Genomic DNA, 15,513 nt, shown 5'->3' on the forward strand with positions numbered 1-15,513 from the left:
TCTAACACTGGAGCTTCTATGGAGGTCATTTTCTTCGTTGGAATACGTATCTGAGCTACATTTGTCATAGCCGATGAGGAATTCCTCCTCGGACCGCCTTCTACTCCTTTTTTATTTATGAGACTCTAAACTGGAATCCCTCATAACTATTTGTCCCTCCTCAGACATGCCAACGTCCTCGAATAAGGCCCAAGACTCAACATACAATTTTGGGCCTTTATCCCTACATGTTTCTTTATAAACTTATTTTTAGTAAATTTATAAAAATACAATATTTCATTATCTTATTTTTCTAAAAATTTATCATCTTTCCACCTTTCCACCCTAATCAAATATACATGAAGAAAACTAATAAGTGTTTGTTTGGCAAAGATTATTTTTTGTCAATTTATTTTATTATTCAGCTTATTTTTGCTACTATCCATGAGTCTCACTACACTTTTTTGTACTATTCATGAGTTCTACTGTACTATTTCAGCTAATTTTTACTTTTATCTACAGTACTTTTAGCAAAAAGTTTTTAGTTTCAACAAAATAAAGCGAATTCAAATAGACTCTACATCTTTTCAATACCCCTCTCATTTTGATTTTTGAAGCCTAAGCTCCCTCCGTAGTCCTAAAATCCGAAGTCCTAACCAAAAGTTTCCAACTTGGACAGTAATGATCATGGGGGATATTTGCAGCCTAGCATAGTGAGGGTTTAACAATATAATTAGTTGACAAATGTTTGAAAGGATTTTATAAACTAGCATCTCGAGTTTTATATACTCAAGTTCCATATAAAACTTGAGTTTTGAAAACCCGATTTGTAACTCGAGTTTTATAAACTCGATTTATGCAGAATCTGGAAGCACATCAGAAGCAAGAATCTAGAAATAGAGGAAGAATCTAGTTTGAGATCCACCGAAGAACATTAGAAGCAAAACAGAGGAATATCAGTTGGTTTGAGATCCACTGAGAGAACAGGGGAAGAAGAAAAAATCCACCTAAGAACATAAGATGATTTGAGATCCACTAAAAGAACAGGGTAAAAAGAAGAAGAAGACGACGAAGACAAAGAGTTGATTTGAAAAGAAGATGGTGGAACTCGAGTTTCTACGTGGAATACATTAGATCTTGCATCTCATGTTTTAAAAACTCAAGTTCTAACATTGATCTTGAGTTTTTAAAACTCAAAATGCTAGTTTTTCAGTTTGTTTTACAACATGACGATATTCTTAGAAAATTAACGCTAAATGGTAAGAAAATTCAATGATCGTGCCTCACAACCAAAACAGAAGTAGTAAAGCCGAAGCTTTTAACAAATTATAACATATTCTCTCACTGTCTCTGTCCTTAGCTCTCTCTCTCTCAGCTTCCTCAAATCCAACACTAGTCATGCTCCGCCACAGCCACTCCCAGCTAGCGGCCACCGCCACCCGGCTCCGTCGTTTCTCTACCGTAGATCCAAACCTCCTCCTCCAATCCTACACTGTGACCCCACCGCTCAAACCCTGGCCCCAGCGCCTCTACCCAAAGCGCCTAGTCTCCATGATCACCCGCCAACAAAATCTCGACCTTGCCCTCCAAATCTTCCACTACGCCGGCAAATTCCACCCCGACTTTTCCCACAATTACGACACCTACCACGCCATTATCCAACGCCTATGTCGAGCCCGAGAATTCAATCCCGTCGAGTCCTTGCTCTCCGACCTCCGTCACTCCCACATCAAATGCGGCGAAAACCTTTTCGTCGACGTTATACGAAGTTACGGTCTCGCTTCTAAACCTGACCTCGCCGTTAAAACCTTCCTGCGCATTCATACCTTCGATGTTCAACGCTCAGTCAGGTCGTTGAACACTTTGTTGAACGCTTTGGTTCAGAACAAACGATATGGCTTGGTTCATGTTTTGTTCAAGAATAGTCAAACTAGATTTGGGGTTGTGCCCAATGTGTTTACTTGTAACATTTTGATTAAGGCAATGTGTAAAAAGAATGATGTGGAAGGTGCACTCCAGGTGCTCGATGAAATGCCTGGTATGGGGTTTGTGCCTAATTTGGTTACTTACACCACTGTTTTAGGTGGGTATGTTGCGCGGGGCGATATGGGTAGTGCTAGGAGGGTTTTTGGTGAGCTTTTTGATAGAGGGTGGGTGCCTGATGCTACTACGTATACGGTTTTGATGGATGGGTTTTGTAAGCTAGGGATGTTGGTTAATGCAATTAAGTTGATGGATGATATGGAGGAGAATGGGGTTGAGCCCAATGAGGTTACATATGGTGTCATGATTGAGGCTTATTGTAAAGATAAGAAGTCAGGTGAAGCACGTAACTTGCTTGATGATATGCTTGAGAAGAGATATATACCTAGCTCAACACTTTGTTGTAAGGTGGTTGATGTGTTGTGTGAAGAAGGGAAGGTTGAGGATGCATGTGCGTTGTGGAAGAGGCTTTTGAAGAAGAATGTTATGCCTGATAATGCAATATCAAGTTCACTTATACATTGGCTTTGTAAGGAAGGGAAGATAAGGGAAGCAAGGAAGTTGTTTGATGAATTTGAGAGGGGTTCTATTCCGAGTGTTTTGACTTATAATACACTCATAGCGGGGATGTGTGAGAGGGGGGAGTTGTGTGAGGCAGGGAGGGTGTGGGATGACATGGTGGAAAAAGGTTGTGCTCCTAATGCTTTTACCTATAACATGTTGATTAAGGGGTTTTGTAAGGTTGGCAATGCAAAGGAGGGGATCAAAATCCTGGAGGAAATGTTAGAAAAGGGATGTTTGCCGAACAATTCAACTTACTCTGTATTGATCAAGGGGCTTTATGACTCCGGAAAGGAAGAAGAAATCATAGAGGTTCTTTCAATGGCCATGTAAAGTGGAGGAATTGATAGTAATTCTTGGGGTCTTTTCTTAACCGACATCATTGTTAATCTCAATAGTGGGACTGATGGTCTTAACAGAATATATATGGAGAGTGGTTTATAAAAGTTCATGGATTATATAGTCAACTTCAGATACATGAGGTTTAGGAGCTGTAGACACCCCATTTTCGTGGTCTCTCACAGGAGTATCTTTTTAAGATAAATCCAGTAGATTTCTAAATCTTACCATCTGGCCCTGGGGAGATTTACATTTTCTCTTCCCAGAAACTACAAAGAGTCTGAGGGTCAAGGGGAAAGAGGGGGAAAGGGTGGCGGTTGCCAAGATGTCCCTCAACAAGTTTGTCTTGCTATGTGTTTCACTCCTAAAATGCATTCAATAGTCAGTCATGCATAATGGGGATGTGCATGGGGACACTGTGTTTGAGCTGCCTTTGTACAGTATTTATCATTGGAGAAGTGCATAGCAAGGGCTCTTAACTATTAATGACTTTGTAGGAGCATCGTATGCCTGGTAGCCTAATTCAAATTGTTGGATCAAAAGCATTTGGGTAGCTCAAGGAAGAAACTGATTTTATTGTGTACTTTCAGAATGTTTAAGTTCTGGTGATGGCCAGGATATATGAGTATTTAGATGCCAACAACGATAAGAGAAACATACTCTCTGTTCATGGAATTAGTCTTAAGCTGAAGGTGTTTCTCCCGATCAGTTCAAATGTTGAAGGCAATTTGTGGTGATATGTGGATCAGTGATCACTACAAGCAAGGTGGCCAAGGCTTCTCTCTAGGTATTTCATTTATTGATTTTTTTTTTTTTGGGGGGGGGGGGGGGGGAAGGTGGGGGGTTGTTTTGGGGGCGCTGAATTGCTGAGGTAGTATATGCATTCAAAGTGTCCGCACAGATTGAAAAAGTATAACTTGGCTTTCAACATCTTAGCCTCCCTAAGAAGATCATTAAATTTGCCGTTACACCATTGTTTTCCAACTCCTTTACAGTGTAATAGAATCAGTTCTGTAAGCATCAAATACCTATATAAAAAATAAAAAATAAAAATGTTTTATATGCATCAAATATATGGTGGCATAGCTCAAATGCTTCTTGTCCTATCTGCTTATAATTTGTCTTTGTGATATCAAAGTCACCTTATGTAAATTGTATGTTAACTTTAAACATTTTCCTGAATGCATCTTAAATTGAAGGTGGGAGATTTGAAGGTGGGCTTTTGGTGGATTGTGACTGTGGTGGTTTATTTTTAGGAGGAATTACAGATTACCCACCTATGGTTTAGCCCGAATTTAACTTACTTACCCGTGGTTTCATTTTTTACACTTTACCCACCTATGCTTCACTACATTACTACTCCGTAACCCACCTCCCTTTCAGACGTTACTCTAACACATTTTTTATCAAAAACAAAACCCAAAACAAATCAAACACTCCTCTCTTCCAAAACACACCCCCATCCGCGCGTGCTCACCAAACTAAGATCTTAGATGCTACAAGGCAGAGAACTTTAGATAATAGACCGAGAACCATTTGGGGTCATCACAACCACCATCGGAACCCACAACCACCGCAACCTCCATCGGAAATAACAACCACTGCAAGCCCTAATCTACAACCACCACCAAAATCAAATCAATCCACAACCCAAAACTACAAAAATAAAATGAAACCCATGAAGCAAATTTTGAGAGAGAAGAAATGTAGTTCGATCTAACTCTTTATCACCTCTCTCCAATCCTTCAATCTCTTTTTCTCTCTACGCTTTTCTCTCCTCCATCTTCCATGATCCAGACCCACAGCTGAGCTCCACCCAACACTTTTGATCAAGATAAAATCACTAACCTAGGACCACTATCACACCACCAAACCCACGGGCCACAGCTAATCTACCATGGGCAGGGGCGGTGAACTGACAGAGGAGGACAAGGGGTGTGTCTAGAGGCAGTGAAGAAACAGGGGCATTAGGAGTGGAAATTTGGGGGCGTTTTAGAGTTTTGCAATTTGAGATATCTTTGAGAAGAGAAGAAGATGAATGGATTGTCTGAATTTTGAAGAAGTCTGTGATAGAGTAACAATAGAGATGGGTTTGCTGTTTTCTTTGAATATTGGTGTTTCTTACAATTGGGTTTGTTTTCTTATTTTGCATCTACGATTTCTTATCTTCACATGAAGGGGTTGTGGGGCTAGATTTCTTGGCTTGTTTTTAATTTTGCTTGATCTAGCTACAGAGTTGTTGTATATACAGATGGTCTATGTTTTTTGTTTTACTCTTAATTGTATTCGACTCATAATCTATTGAGTTTATCTTGTTCTATTAAAATTTGTACGCGTAGATGAGTGAGAGAGAGAGAGAGAGAGAGAGAGAGAGAGAGAGAGAGAGAGAGGAGTGTTTGATCTGTTTTGAGTTTTGTTTTTGATAAAAAAAAAAAAAGTGTTAGAGTAACATCTGAAAGGGGGGTGGGTTACAGAGTAGTAACTGAGTGAAGCATAGGGGGTAAAGTGTCAAAAATAAAACCATGGGTGGGTAAGTTAAATTTGAGGCAAACCACAGGTGTAATCTGTAATTCCCCCTTATTTTTATTAATTTTTTTAACAGATGAGAAAACGAAGCATTCCCTGTGTCACAGTAATATTATGTTTATTAATTATGTATAAGTTGGCTCTGTGGTCGTAGTTGGTGCATGGGTGTAATACTTTTGCTGATTAGTCTTAAATAGTAATGATTTTGTGTTTCTAATGGAAGCATCCAAGATTCAAATTTTCCTCACTTTAATTATTTAATTATAAAAAAATGGTTACTTTGCACATATATGGGTTTTGTCATCACAAATTCACAATTAACAGAAAGCATAACGATTGCATTTTAATCCACAGTCTAGGGTTACATGTCACTTTAAATTTAAGGTGATCCAACGATAATGGTTATCTCTTATATTTTTCCCTTATATTTTACATTAATTCAGTGGATGCATCCATTTCGGCAAAGTTACTTTTATGAACAGAAGCTCATTACTGCAAATGTTTTAGCTAGATTAAGGCATCAATTTTTCATCAAGATATAGTAAGTAAGAAATTAAAGTTAATAGTTCTTTAAGGAATGTGATCATTTTACTTTTTTTACTTTGACAATAAAAGAAGTTATTTGGTATAATAATAATTTGAGAGATTTATTCTCTTCATAAGTTGTTTACCTCTGTGTAGCAAGGCTTCTAGCCAGTTTATTAGGCCTACTGGAGCATTGGACAAGACTCAAGACGACGAGAGTGACATGGTTATTTTTAGACACATCTAGTGCTTGTGTAATGATTAATACACTGTGGTCTAGAGGAATGGACACAAGCCGAGCTCATGTTTGAGTTAACCAAACATGGACTTGGGGGGAGCCCCATTCAAAATGGTAGATCCACATTGGTGGAGCCATAAATTTAGCTGTTTGACATTACAAAAAATTACTTTATCTATTTTACCTTCTTACTTTACAAAACATTCAACATCAATAGTTTTATTTTAGCTTTTAACATAATAAAATAATATAAATAACACAATAAAATATTATATTCACTACAATAAATAATTTATTTACTTTTTTTTTTCTCTGTTCTTCATTGTCTTCAATCGTTCACGACAACACCACCACCACCACAAACACAAACCTAGCAACCCCACATCAGTAAAAAACCCAGCAACCCCATGGCATGAACAAACCCAACCCAACCCTATAACACAAACACAAACCCACAACACAAATCCAACAATCCCAAATTAGCAAAAAACTACACAAACCCCACGGCATGACCCACCCACCACATCCATTAACTCAATCACCCACACCCACGTATGGCATCATCTACGAAGCCGATGACCCCCCACAAAGCAAAAGAAGAGACCCTCATATGGTAGAGAAAAATTTGAGAAGAAAAAGAAAAATTTTTGAGAAGAAGAGAGAAGAGGAAAAATGAGATAGCAGAGGAGATTGAGAGACATAGAAGAACGGAGAACGAAGAAAAGAGAAAAGAAAAGAAAAGATTAAATTATTTGGACTAGTGTGAACGCAATATAAAATACTTTTTTTTCTTAACCTTTGAGCTACAGTGCACAACCATCTTTGGCTGTGCACTGTAGTTGAGAAGCCAAAATTTTTGGCTTTGGCTCCACTAGGGCAGTTTTAATTTTGTAGTTGGTGCTGTTAAAAATAATAATATGGCTTTTTAGCACCATCAATAATAATGCTCATAGGAAGTTAATATCATACCAGTACCAGTTGCACTAATGGTATGTACCGTATTACCATTAAATTGATACTCGTATTCTTTTGTAATGTATTGGATTAAATTCCAGCCCATACTGAGAATTTTATGGGTGTTTCAGACGGTAAAATATATTTTTTTAAATGTTATTAAATATATTATTCAAGCTAATACATTGGGTTAATATACTTAGGTTAAATGTATAGACATTCCCACAAAATATAAAGACTTTTCCAAAAAATATACATATTTTCCCACAAAATGTATCAACTTATTCGTAGAATATACATGCTTTTCTACAAAATATATAGATTTTTTTTTTCAAACTATATAAACTTTTCTACAAAATGTATAGACTTATTCACACAATATACAAACTTTCTTACAAAATGTATAGAATTATTCACAAAATATATAGATTTTACCACGAAATTTATAGAATTGCCCGTAGAATATATACACTTTCCAACAAAATATATTGACTTTCTTGTAGAATATACATGTTTTTCCACAAAATATGTTAACTTTCCTATAAAATGTACCAACTTTCCTACAAAATGTAGAGACTTATTCACAAAATATACAAAATTTTCCCAAAAGGTAGACTTTCCCACAAAATATATAGGTTTTTAAAGCAAAATATACACACTTTTCCTTAAAATGTACAAAATTTCCCAAAAAAGGTACTGACTATCTCCCAAAAAATGTATAGACTTAGAAAAAAATTATATACAAACTTTTCAATAGAATGCACAAATTTAGGTAAAGTAGAGACATAGATCAAATTCAAAATCTTTTGTTTAGATATGATAATAAATTATCAATTTTCCTAAAAATTTAAGCTACTAAAATGGTAAATCTAATAATTTAACCATAATTCCTATAAATAATTTTTGTAGCGACCAAATCCTTGAGATCACTTTCATATCTTGTGTTTCTTATTAACAACATTGACCTATTGAGTGCGTCAACTCAAGAGGGTACGATCCTCGTGTCTAACGTGAGTGGACAAAACAAAATTTACAACTTTAATTGACTTGCAAGAAAGCATAAAAATATAGTAATATAGGTTCTTTGTACTTTTGCCAATAAGGTGACTTCAAAAGACGCGGCATTGCATGTGATTTCCATGCCTAATAATATTCTCAAGGACCAAAACATGGGCTGAAATTGTTTAACATCTCAAACTCAAGAGTTCTTTTTTAATGAAAATTTGCACATAATGATGAATCTCAGTCTTTATTTCTTTGCCTCTTTTTTGCTGAAACAAGAATCTCTCAACCGAATTTAGGAATTATGAGTGTATTAAAATTCAGAAAATTTGAACCCAATTATAGCGACCCAAAATCTGCATCAATTAGTTGACCATATATCATTGCCAACAGTACTCTTCACCTAATGTTGTGGTTTTGGTCAATTTGACACAACTCTAAAAATCTTATGACAAATTCAAATTTTCCAGCTTTTGACATTAAAATTTTCTCCGAGCGTTGAGTTTAAAACCCATCATTGCCCAAACTGCAAGTTGATAGAATTTTTCTAATGGTTCTCAAATGGTTGTCGCTTTTAATATTCTGGTTGCTTCTCTAGGCATCAGCTGTCACTGTTTGCTTTGCGAATTCTTAGCTGTATTGGCAGCTATGAAAAAAAAAAAAAAAAAAAAAGGAAAATGAATTGGACTTTGATTTTTCTTGGAATTACTTATGGCCATATATTTTGTTGCCAATTGAGTAAGTCGCTTCACTTGTGGAATTTAAAAGGGGGGCATTCAGGACTCGCATTGACTAATGGCTTGTTTGGAAGTTTAGAGAGAGAGGAGAGTAGAGGGGAGTAGAGGGAAGGGGAGTAGTGGGGAGGAGAGTAGAGGAGAATGATTCACCTCCACCTTATTTGGATGTTTTTAAAATTAGTAAGGGGGAAGGGAATAATTAGTCATTCTCCTTGTGTAATTTTGTTAGTATAATAAGGGTAAATTAGGTAATTTACTTAGTTAATAGTTTATGTACTCTACTCCCCCTCCAAATCTCTCCAATTTGGGGGAATTAAAATTGGAGGACTAGAGGGAGTCCAAACCCCTCCAAACTCCTCAAAATCCCTCCCCCTCATTCTTTAAAAAACTTCCAAACAAGGTAATTGCATTACTCTCCCTCCCTCTACTCTACTCCCCTTCATTTTTTAAACATCCAAACATGCCATAAGAGTTGAATCAGTCAATTCAAAGCCACAATATGCATCTCAGGCTGGATCCCCCTTCTTCATGTTATTATTAATATAAAGTATATACATTTTGTTAAGAAAGCACTAACCTGGATGAGACCCACACTCCACAACTATAAAATTCTCTCTTTGTTAAGCTTGAAGTGAATGACACGAGCACCAACTTTTTTTTTTTTGATAAGTTTTTTTTTTGATAAGTGATTACCAATTCAAGATTTCTTACTATTTTTTATATATCTTTTTAATAATGGTTAGACTATTACTAGTTACATTTACCAATCCCCTAAATAAAAGAACTACCAACTATATGATCCTACCAATATCTTGTATGATGTTGCCAACATCATACAAGATACCCAACATCATGTTGGGTGGAATTTTTACTCGCAGTTATGCTAATTTTCACCACAACTTGAACCTCTACCCTCTAAGACTCTCCAAATATTTTGTGTTTGAGGAGATACCAACTCGTCTAAATAAAAGAATCTTTATCCTACCTAAATTTTTGTATGATATTTACTTGGGATTTTCACTCGCAATTGTGCTAATTTCACTAATAATCCATTTTTTTACGTGATGGCATCATAATAATGATATTGACTTGGCAGTGAGTTTCACCAAACTCTACAATTCTAAAAATATTTGAAAAAGAAAATGGGGATAAGAGAGACAAAAGGATGTACGAAAATTTTCAGTAATTCCACTGTTCCACTTTTCCTCCACAGGCCTTAGGACCTACACCTGGCATTTATTTTACTCTTTTTTTTTTCTTTTTTTTTTTTATTATGAGTAAAAAGGGTTGGAAGGGATGCACAGAATGTCTTTTCTACTTAGACATTGCTATAGTAGCATCTTACCCATTGAGTCCGAGACTACAAGTAGAGGAACTAATGAGCCATAGTTGTTATCCCAACCTCACAAGGGTGTTAATGGGCTTTGAGCCGAGGGTGTGGGATTTTTTCCAAATGCTTTCCATTTCGGAATTCAAACTACTAGGGAGTAAGCCCAATAACAACTAGACCACCACCCCCAGTGGTTTTAATTCTCTCATTACTCTTGCAGAAACTAGTTAAAAACATGTAAAGTATGGTAGGAGAATTTGTAAATTATCAATTCCTTTCACTGTTTGAGAAATAACAATAAAGGTGTGCAACCAACCTGCCAATTCGCTAAAATCAACTCAACCCAACCCAACCCACCAGGTTGAGTCAGTTTATAGGAGTTGGTGGGTTGGATTGGATTGTCAAAAAAAAAATTTATGAAGGGTAGGGTCGGGTGCAAGTCAACAAATTCAAAAATTTGCCTAACCTTACCTGACCTACCTATATTTAATATATATTTAAAAAATATTATATAATTTTATTATTTGTTCTTTTATTTATCAATTGAGTTGGGATAGAATTGTATGATACTTTGAAGCACTAATAAGATAATTTGTGTTGGTTTGGTGCGATGCCTAGGTTTATTAAGTTATAAATTTGCTTTATGCTCAATTAAAAAAAAAAAATCCAACCCATGGGTCCACCCCTATGACGGATTGGGTTGGGTTGGATTTTTTTTCAACCCGACCATGGTGGGTTGAATTGAAAAAACCTTTCAACCTGACCCGTGTACACCCCTAAATAACATCTCAAAGGACTCTTATATTTTAAATGTTTGAGCTTAACTGTTTTATATTATTTTTTCAAATTTTTAAAGTTTTTCTTTTTCTTTTTTTTCATATAGGACTTTCACTCCATTTGGTTGAGGTGAAAAATAGGGATGAAAAACTTTGGGTGGAAAACTCAATTTTCCATTATTTGTTTAACATTAAAAAAAAAAAAAAAAAGGGAGAGAAAATGATAGGGTTTAGGTGTTTTCTATCTGAGCCCACCAAATTGTTTTCTCTTCAAATTATGGAGAAAACTTGGAGGTGAAACCGTGAAAATGGGTAGTAAAATCAAATTGACTTGATTGTCATTTAATACCACATTTTTTTTTCCCTACCCACCAATTATCATTTTTGTCCTATTCCAACCCCTTTTAATAAATTCACACAACCCACATTTTCCTTCTCAACCAAACAAATGAAATTTTTATTATTTTCTATTCTTTCATTTTACTATCTTCCTACCAAACATGCATGGTGGAAAGTAAAATCATTTATATCTTCTCACTTTTTTATCCCCTTTACATTTTCCATTTTCCCAACCAAACGGAGCATTAAGGTTTGTACTCAACTATTTTATATTACTTCCTCAACTATTTATATTTTTTCCTAATTTTCACTAAGAGGAATCACACCTATCAATGTAAAATACAAAAAGTGGTGAGTTTTACACATTTTTGCTAAAAAAATACCCATATCAGTGGGTCTATAATATTGTTCATATGCAAAAATGCTATAGTAATTGTGTATATTTATATGGCTACGGTAGCTTTGCATTTTAATATTTTATTAGTTTTTTTTCTCTCACCATCAGACCTCCGTGCTATCTCTCGTCACTCTTCTACTGCATCTCTTCTTCTCCATCTCTCTCTCTCTCTCTCTCTCCAACCGATCAATCTGTTAACCCATCGCCACAACCTAGCACACCCAACCACCATCGCCGCCACAACATTACAATACATAATAATCTAACCTCAAAGTCAATGTAAATCAAACACATCCCCACACAAACACACCAATAGAGACAAAGAGTATTATTGCTAACTTGTGGTTATGGGTTAGTGCTTGGAGGTCGACTAGAACATGTCTCGGTGCTTGTGAAGGAGGTTGGTGTTTGTGGGTCGACTAGAACGAGTTTTTGTGCTTGACACTGCTTGTAGAGATAGATGCTTGTGGCGGCTTGGGGTTTGAACAAAGGGAGATGCGGTTTGACCATGAGGGAGAGGTGATCTGATCAAAGAAGAAGAAGAAGAAATAGGGGCGGCAACTAAGAGAGAAGAAAGAGATTGTGGGTTGGATGAGAGAGGGGTGAGAAGGATTAGATTTGAGATATGTGTGTTTGTGTTTACCATGTTTTTATTACTTTTTAGATGTGAGAGGAGAGGAAGAGAGATATTAAATGAAAATACTAATAAAAAAAAAGAATAAAACTGATTATTTAAATAAGATAAGGTTTATAATAGATAAATTGATAATGGTGTTTTTGAGAAGTGGTTGTGTAAAATAGAAAAAGTGGGTTGTTAGTGTAAAATAGTCAGAAAATTTTAGAAAATCAGATGCTAATGGTCTTGTACTTTTATATTTGAAAAGTCACACTACTGCACATGATGGGAGCTTGAATTAGTGTACTAAAGAGCAACACTATAAAGGCATGAACAAATGATGTCAAATCATAAATTCTGTCATTTGTGGGCTTAGAACTTCCCTTTCTTTTCTTTTTTTTGGGTCAAATGGATGCTCAAACTCAAAGGTCTACAAAGCTAGGAGTTTGAAATTCTACAGAATCTATAACTAACAATAAAGCTAAAGCTGGAGGAAGACAGACATGTCTTTGGAAAATCATGGACACCACAGTTTGTCAAAAACTCTAACCCCCGAGAGTGTGTTGAAGCTTTAGGATCAAATCCTTTTCAAAAATATTGCTGGTATAAACCTTTTGTGGTTGAAAGTTGGGACATTTACATATGTTGGGCTTGGATATGTTGGCAGTTATATACTGATTTTTTGAGGTTTTCCAGTCCAGAACTCTTCTAGGTAGATTGACCCAACGAGGTTTCTGTTATGCTTAATATTGTAATGAGTAAGGAAAAAAAATGATAAATAATGTAGAAAAGAAAGTTAGTGGTATAGTGTGAGAAAGAATTAATGAAAGTAATTAGACTATAAAGCATTGAGCAGTAGATCAAAGTTTGCCAAATATATCCAAAAAGGTCAGATAAATGTATTCAATAGTAAATCAGAGTTTATAAATATACTCAGCAACATGGTTGTCAAAATCCCGATCTGGATCCTACGATCCTACGATTTTACTATCTCACCTACCCAAAATGATCTAAATCTTTCAAGGATCTTAGCGATCATTCAGGATCGTACAACTCTAACGATTCCAAATGATTTTGGTTTCTTATAATCTTCTTTAATTTAACAGAAGGTTTAGTTGGACCCAAATAAAAAATAATATTCTAATAGATCAAGTTTTGCTATTCTAATGTAGCAAGGTAGAGTGTTAGTTGAAAACAAATAAAAAATAACATCCCAATAGAGTGTTAAGTTTTAAGATTTTTGACATCTTAAATGATGCTTACAAATTGGTGTCATGATGCATGGTAATTACATCAAATGGATGCAAATTTTTTATTTTTTATGAATGTATAATTTGTGTGATTATTTAACATACCAATTTGTTTTTTTTTCCCCCCTCAAATAATGTAGGATTTTACTATTCACGATTCGATCATATGGTTCACGATCCTACTTACCTCTCACGATCTTACATAAGATCCTGATTTTGACAACCAAGCTCAGCAACATCATATAAAAATATTCAACGGTAATTAAAGGAGAATGAGTTAGAAATGGAGAGAATATTATTGTGAATTTGTGATAGTACACTCCAACAAAAATGCAAATATCTCATTTTTCTCTCTTTGCTCTGTATGAAATTTTGACTTCATTAAATATACTTGTGATGACTAATGACTTTGAGAGCTAATTAATGAGAGATAGTGTAGAATGAATGTTTATGAATAAGAATTTGTCGGTCTATATGTGTTTAAATAAGTACTTTAACGAGTCCTTTGAGCATTTGATAATGGACGGTCTTATAGAAAGGAGGCTAGTGTGATGCAGCTCAAAGAAATGCCATCAACAAGCTAATTAAGGATCTCACAATTTCTTTATGAGAATATTATTCAAATGAAACCTAGCATAAGTGTGGGGGGAAAGGCTCAATCTAACGTACTGGGCTTAGGGTCCCATTTGAAAACTACTGTGCGTTCGAAGAGAAGGAGGTGGTAACGGCAAGGTCCATCTGGAGGAAGGATACCCGGGAAAGAAAGATGTGTACAATCCGAAGAGATCGCCATATGTTCGAAGAGATTTTATTCCTCGGACGCGAATAGTATTGATCAATTGAATGTGTAGAAGGTCAGAATGATCTTCCGAGCATTCCTACAGATCAAGATAAGTTATGAGTATATCTGGAGACGATAAAAATGAGAAAATATCTAAAGGAAAAGCTGCTACCACCGTATTAAATGCACTACAACAACTTTTTTGGCCGCATTTATGTGGAGAAGACCCCTGAACAGGGTAACCTCATCTACCGCCACTAACAAAAAGCTGGAGAAGATGTCTGACATGACATGCACTCAAGTAGGAACCTAGATGAAGAACAAGTAGACGATAGAGATGGGGGAGGAGGGTGTTATATAAAGAAGAAGGATTCCTAGAAGGAAGGGGGACCAAAAGAACTATAACTGGTATTGAATTAATGAGAATTCTCTTCGGATTTCAACTCGCTTAGTCTTTGCATGTACTTTTATGTTAGTTTATACTTGCATGCCATAATCAATTGTTGTTAGATCCATAGTTAATTTTGCTTTATCACCCATGCTCTACAAATTTTATTGTTTTTGGGATTGGGCCACAAATCCTGACCCTACAATAAGCATTCTCAATTTTTTTATGAGAATATTATAAAGATGGGAACCTAATATTGAGATTCTTGGTGAGAGACATAAATGTTAAGGAGTTTTTGACTCAATGGTAACCTTGCCTTAAAGCACATATTTCAATTGTAACAACAAAGAACGTACCATGGACTGATGGACATGGTCGCGTTTGTAAATTTCAGCAGCATTAACCCATAAGCTATTTAGCCCTTAATATTTGGTTTCTCAAAAAAAAAAAAAAAAAACCATAAGCTACCTTCTATATTGAGCTTATACCTACCCAAAGAAGTAAAAGTTCAAGAAATCATTCTTATGAAAGGGAGAATAGTAGAAGAATTAGGTTCAGGAAAGTAATAATTATCTTATATATCTAATATACGTTTTTTCTCTTCAACAAAAAAAGCTTGATCTGAACTTTAAGAAGTTAATAGTTTTAATATTTTAGATGGTTGGAGAGGGTAAAATCAATGGCCCTAGTATTCCTAGCTTTCCAAATAGACCAATTTGTAGACTGAATCTGGATTTATGTAAGAGCTTCTTTAAAAAAGATAATATTTGCCACAGATCAAATTCAGTAATA

At 35.6% G+C, this 15,513-nt stretch overlaps 1 protein-coding gene across 1 annotated transcript; it reads left to right on the forward strand.

Moving 5' to 3' along the window:
• The first annotated feature begins 865 nt into the window (after positions 1-865).
• LOC111983256 (pentatricopeptide repeat-containing protein At5g16420, mitochondrial) lies at positions 866-3,672 on the forward strand. The gene is given in 1 exon segment (XM_024014926.2): positions 866-3,672. A coding segment is annotated over 1 exon segment (1,590 nt). The 5' UTR covers positions 866-1,377; the 3' UTR covers positions 2,968-3,672.
• The last annotated feature ends 11,841 nt before the right edge of the window (positions 3,673-15,513 follow it).

This window comes from Quercus suber, unplaced genomic scaffold (genome assembly GCF_002906115.3).
Source record: "Quercus suber isolate HL8 unplaced genomic scaffold, Cork oak 2.0 scaffold_550, whole genome shotgun sequence".
In the NCBI taxonomy this organism is placed as follows: domain Eukaryota; kingdom Viridiplantae; phylum Streptophyta; class Magnoliopsida; order Fagales; family Fagaceae; genus Quercus; species Quercus suber.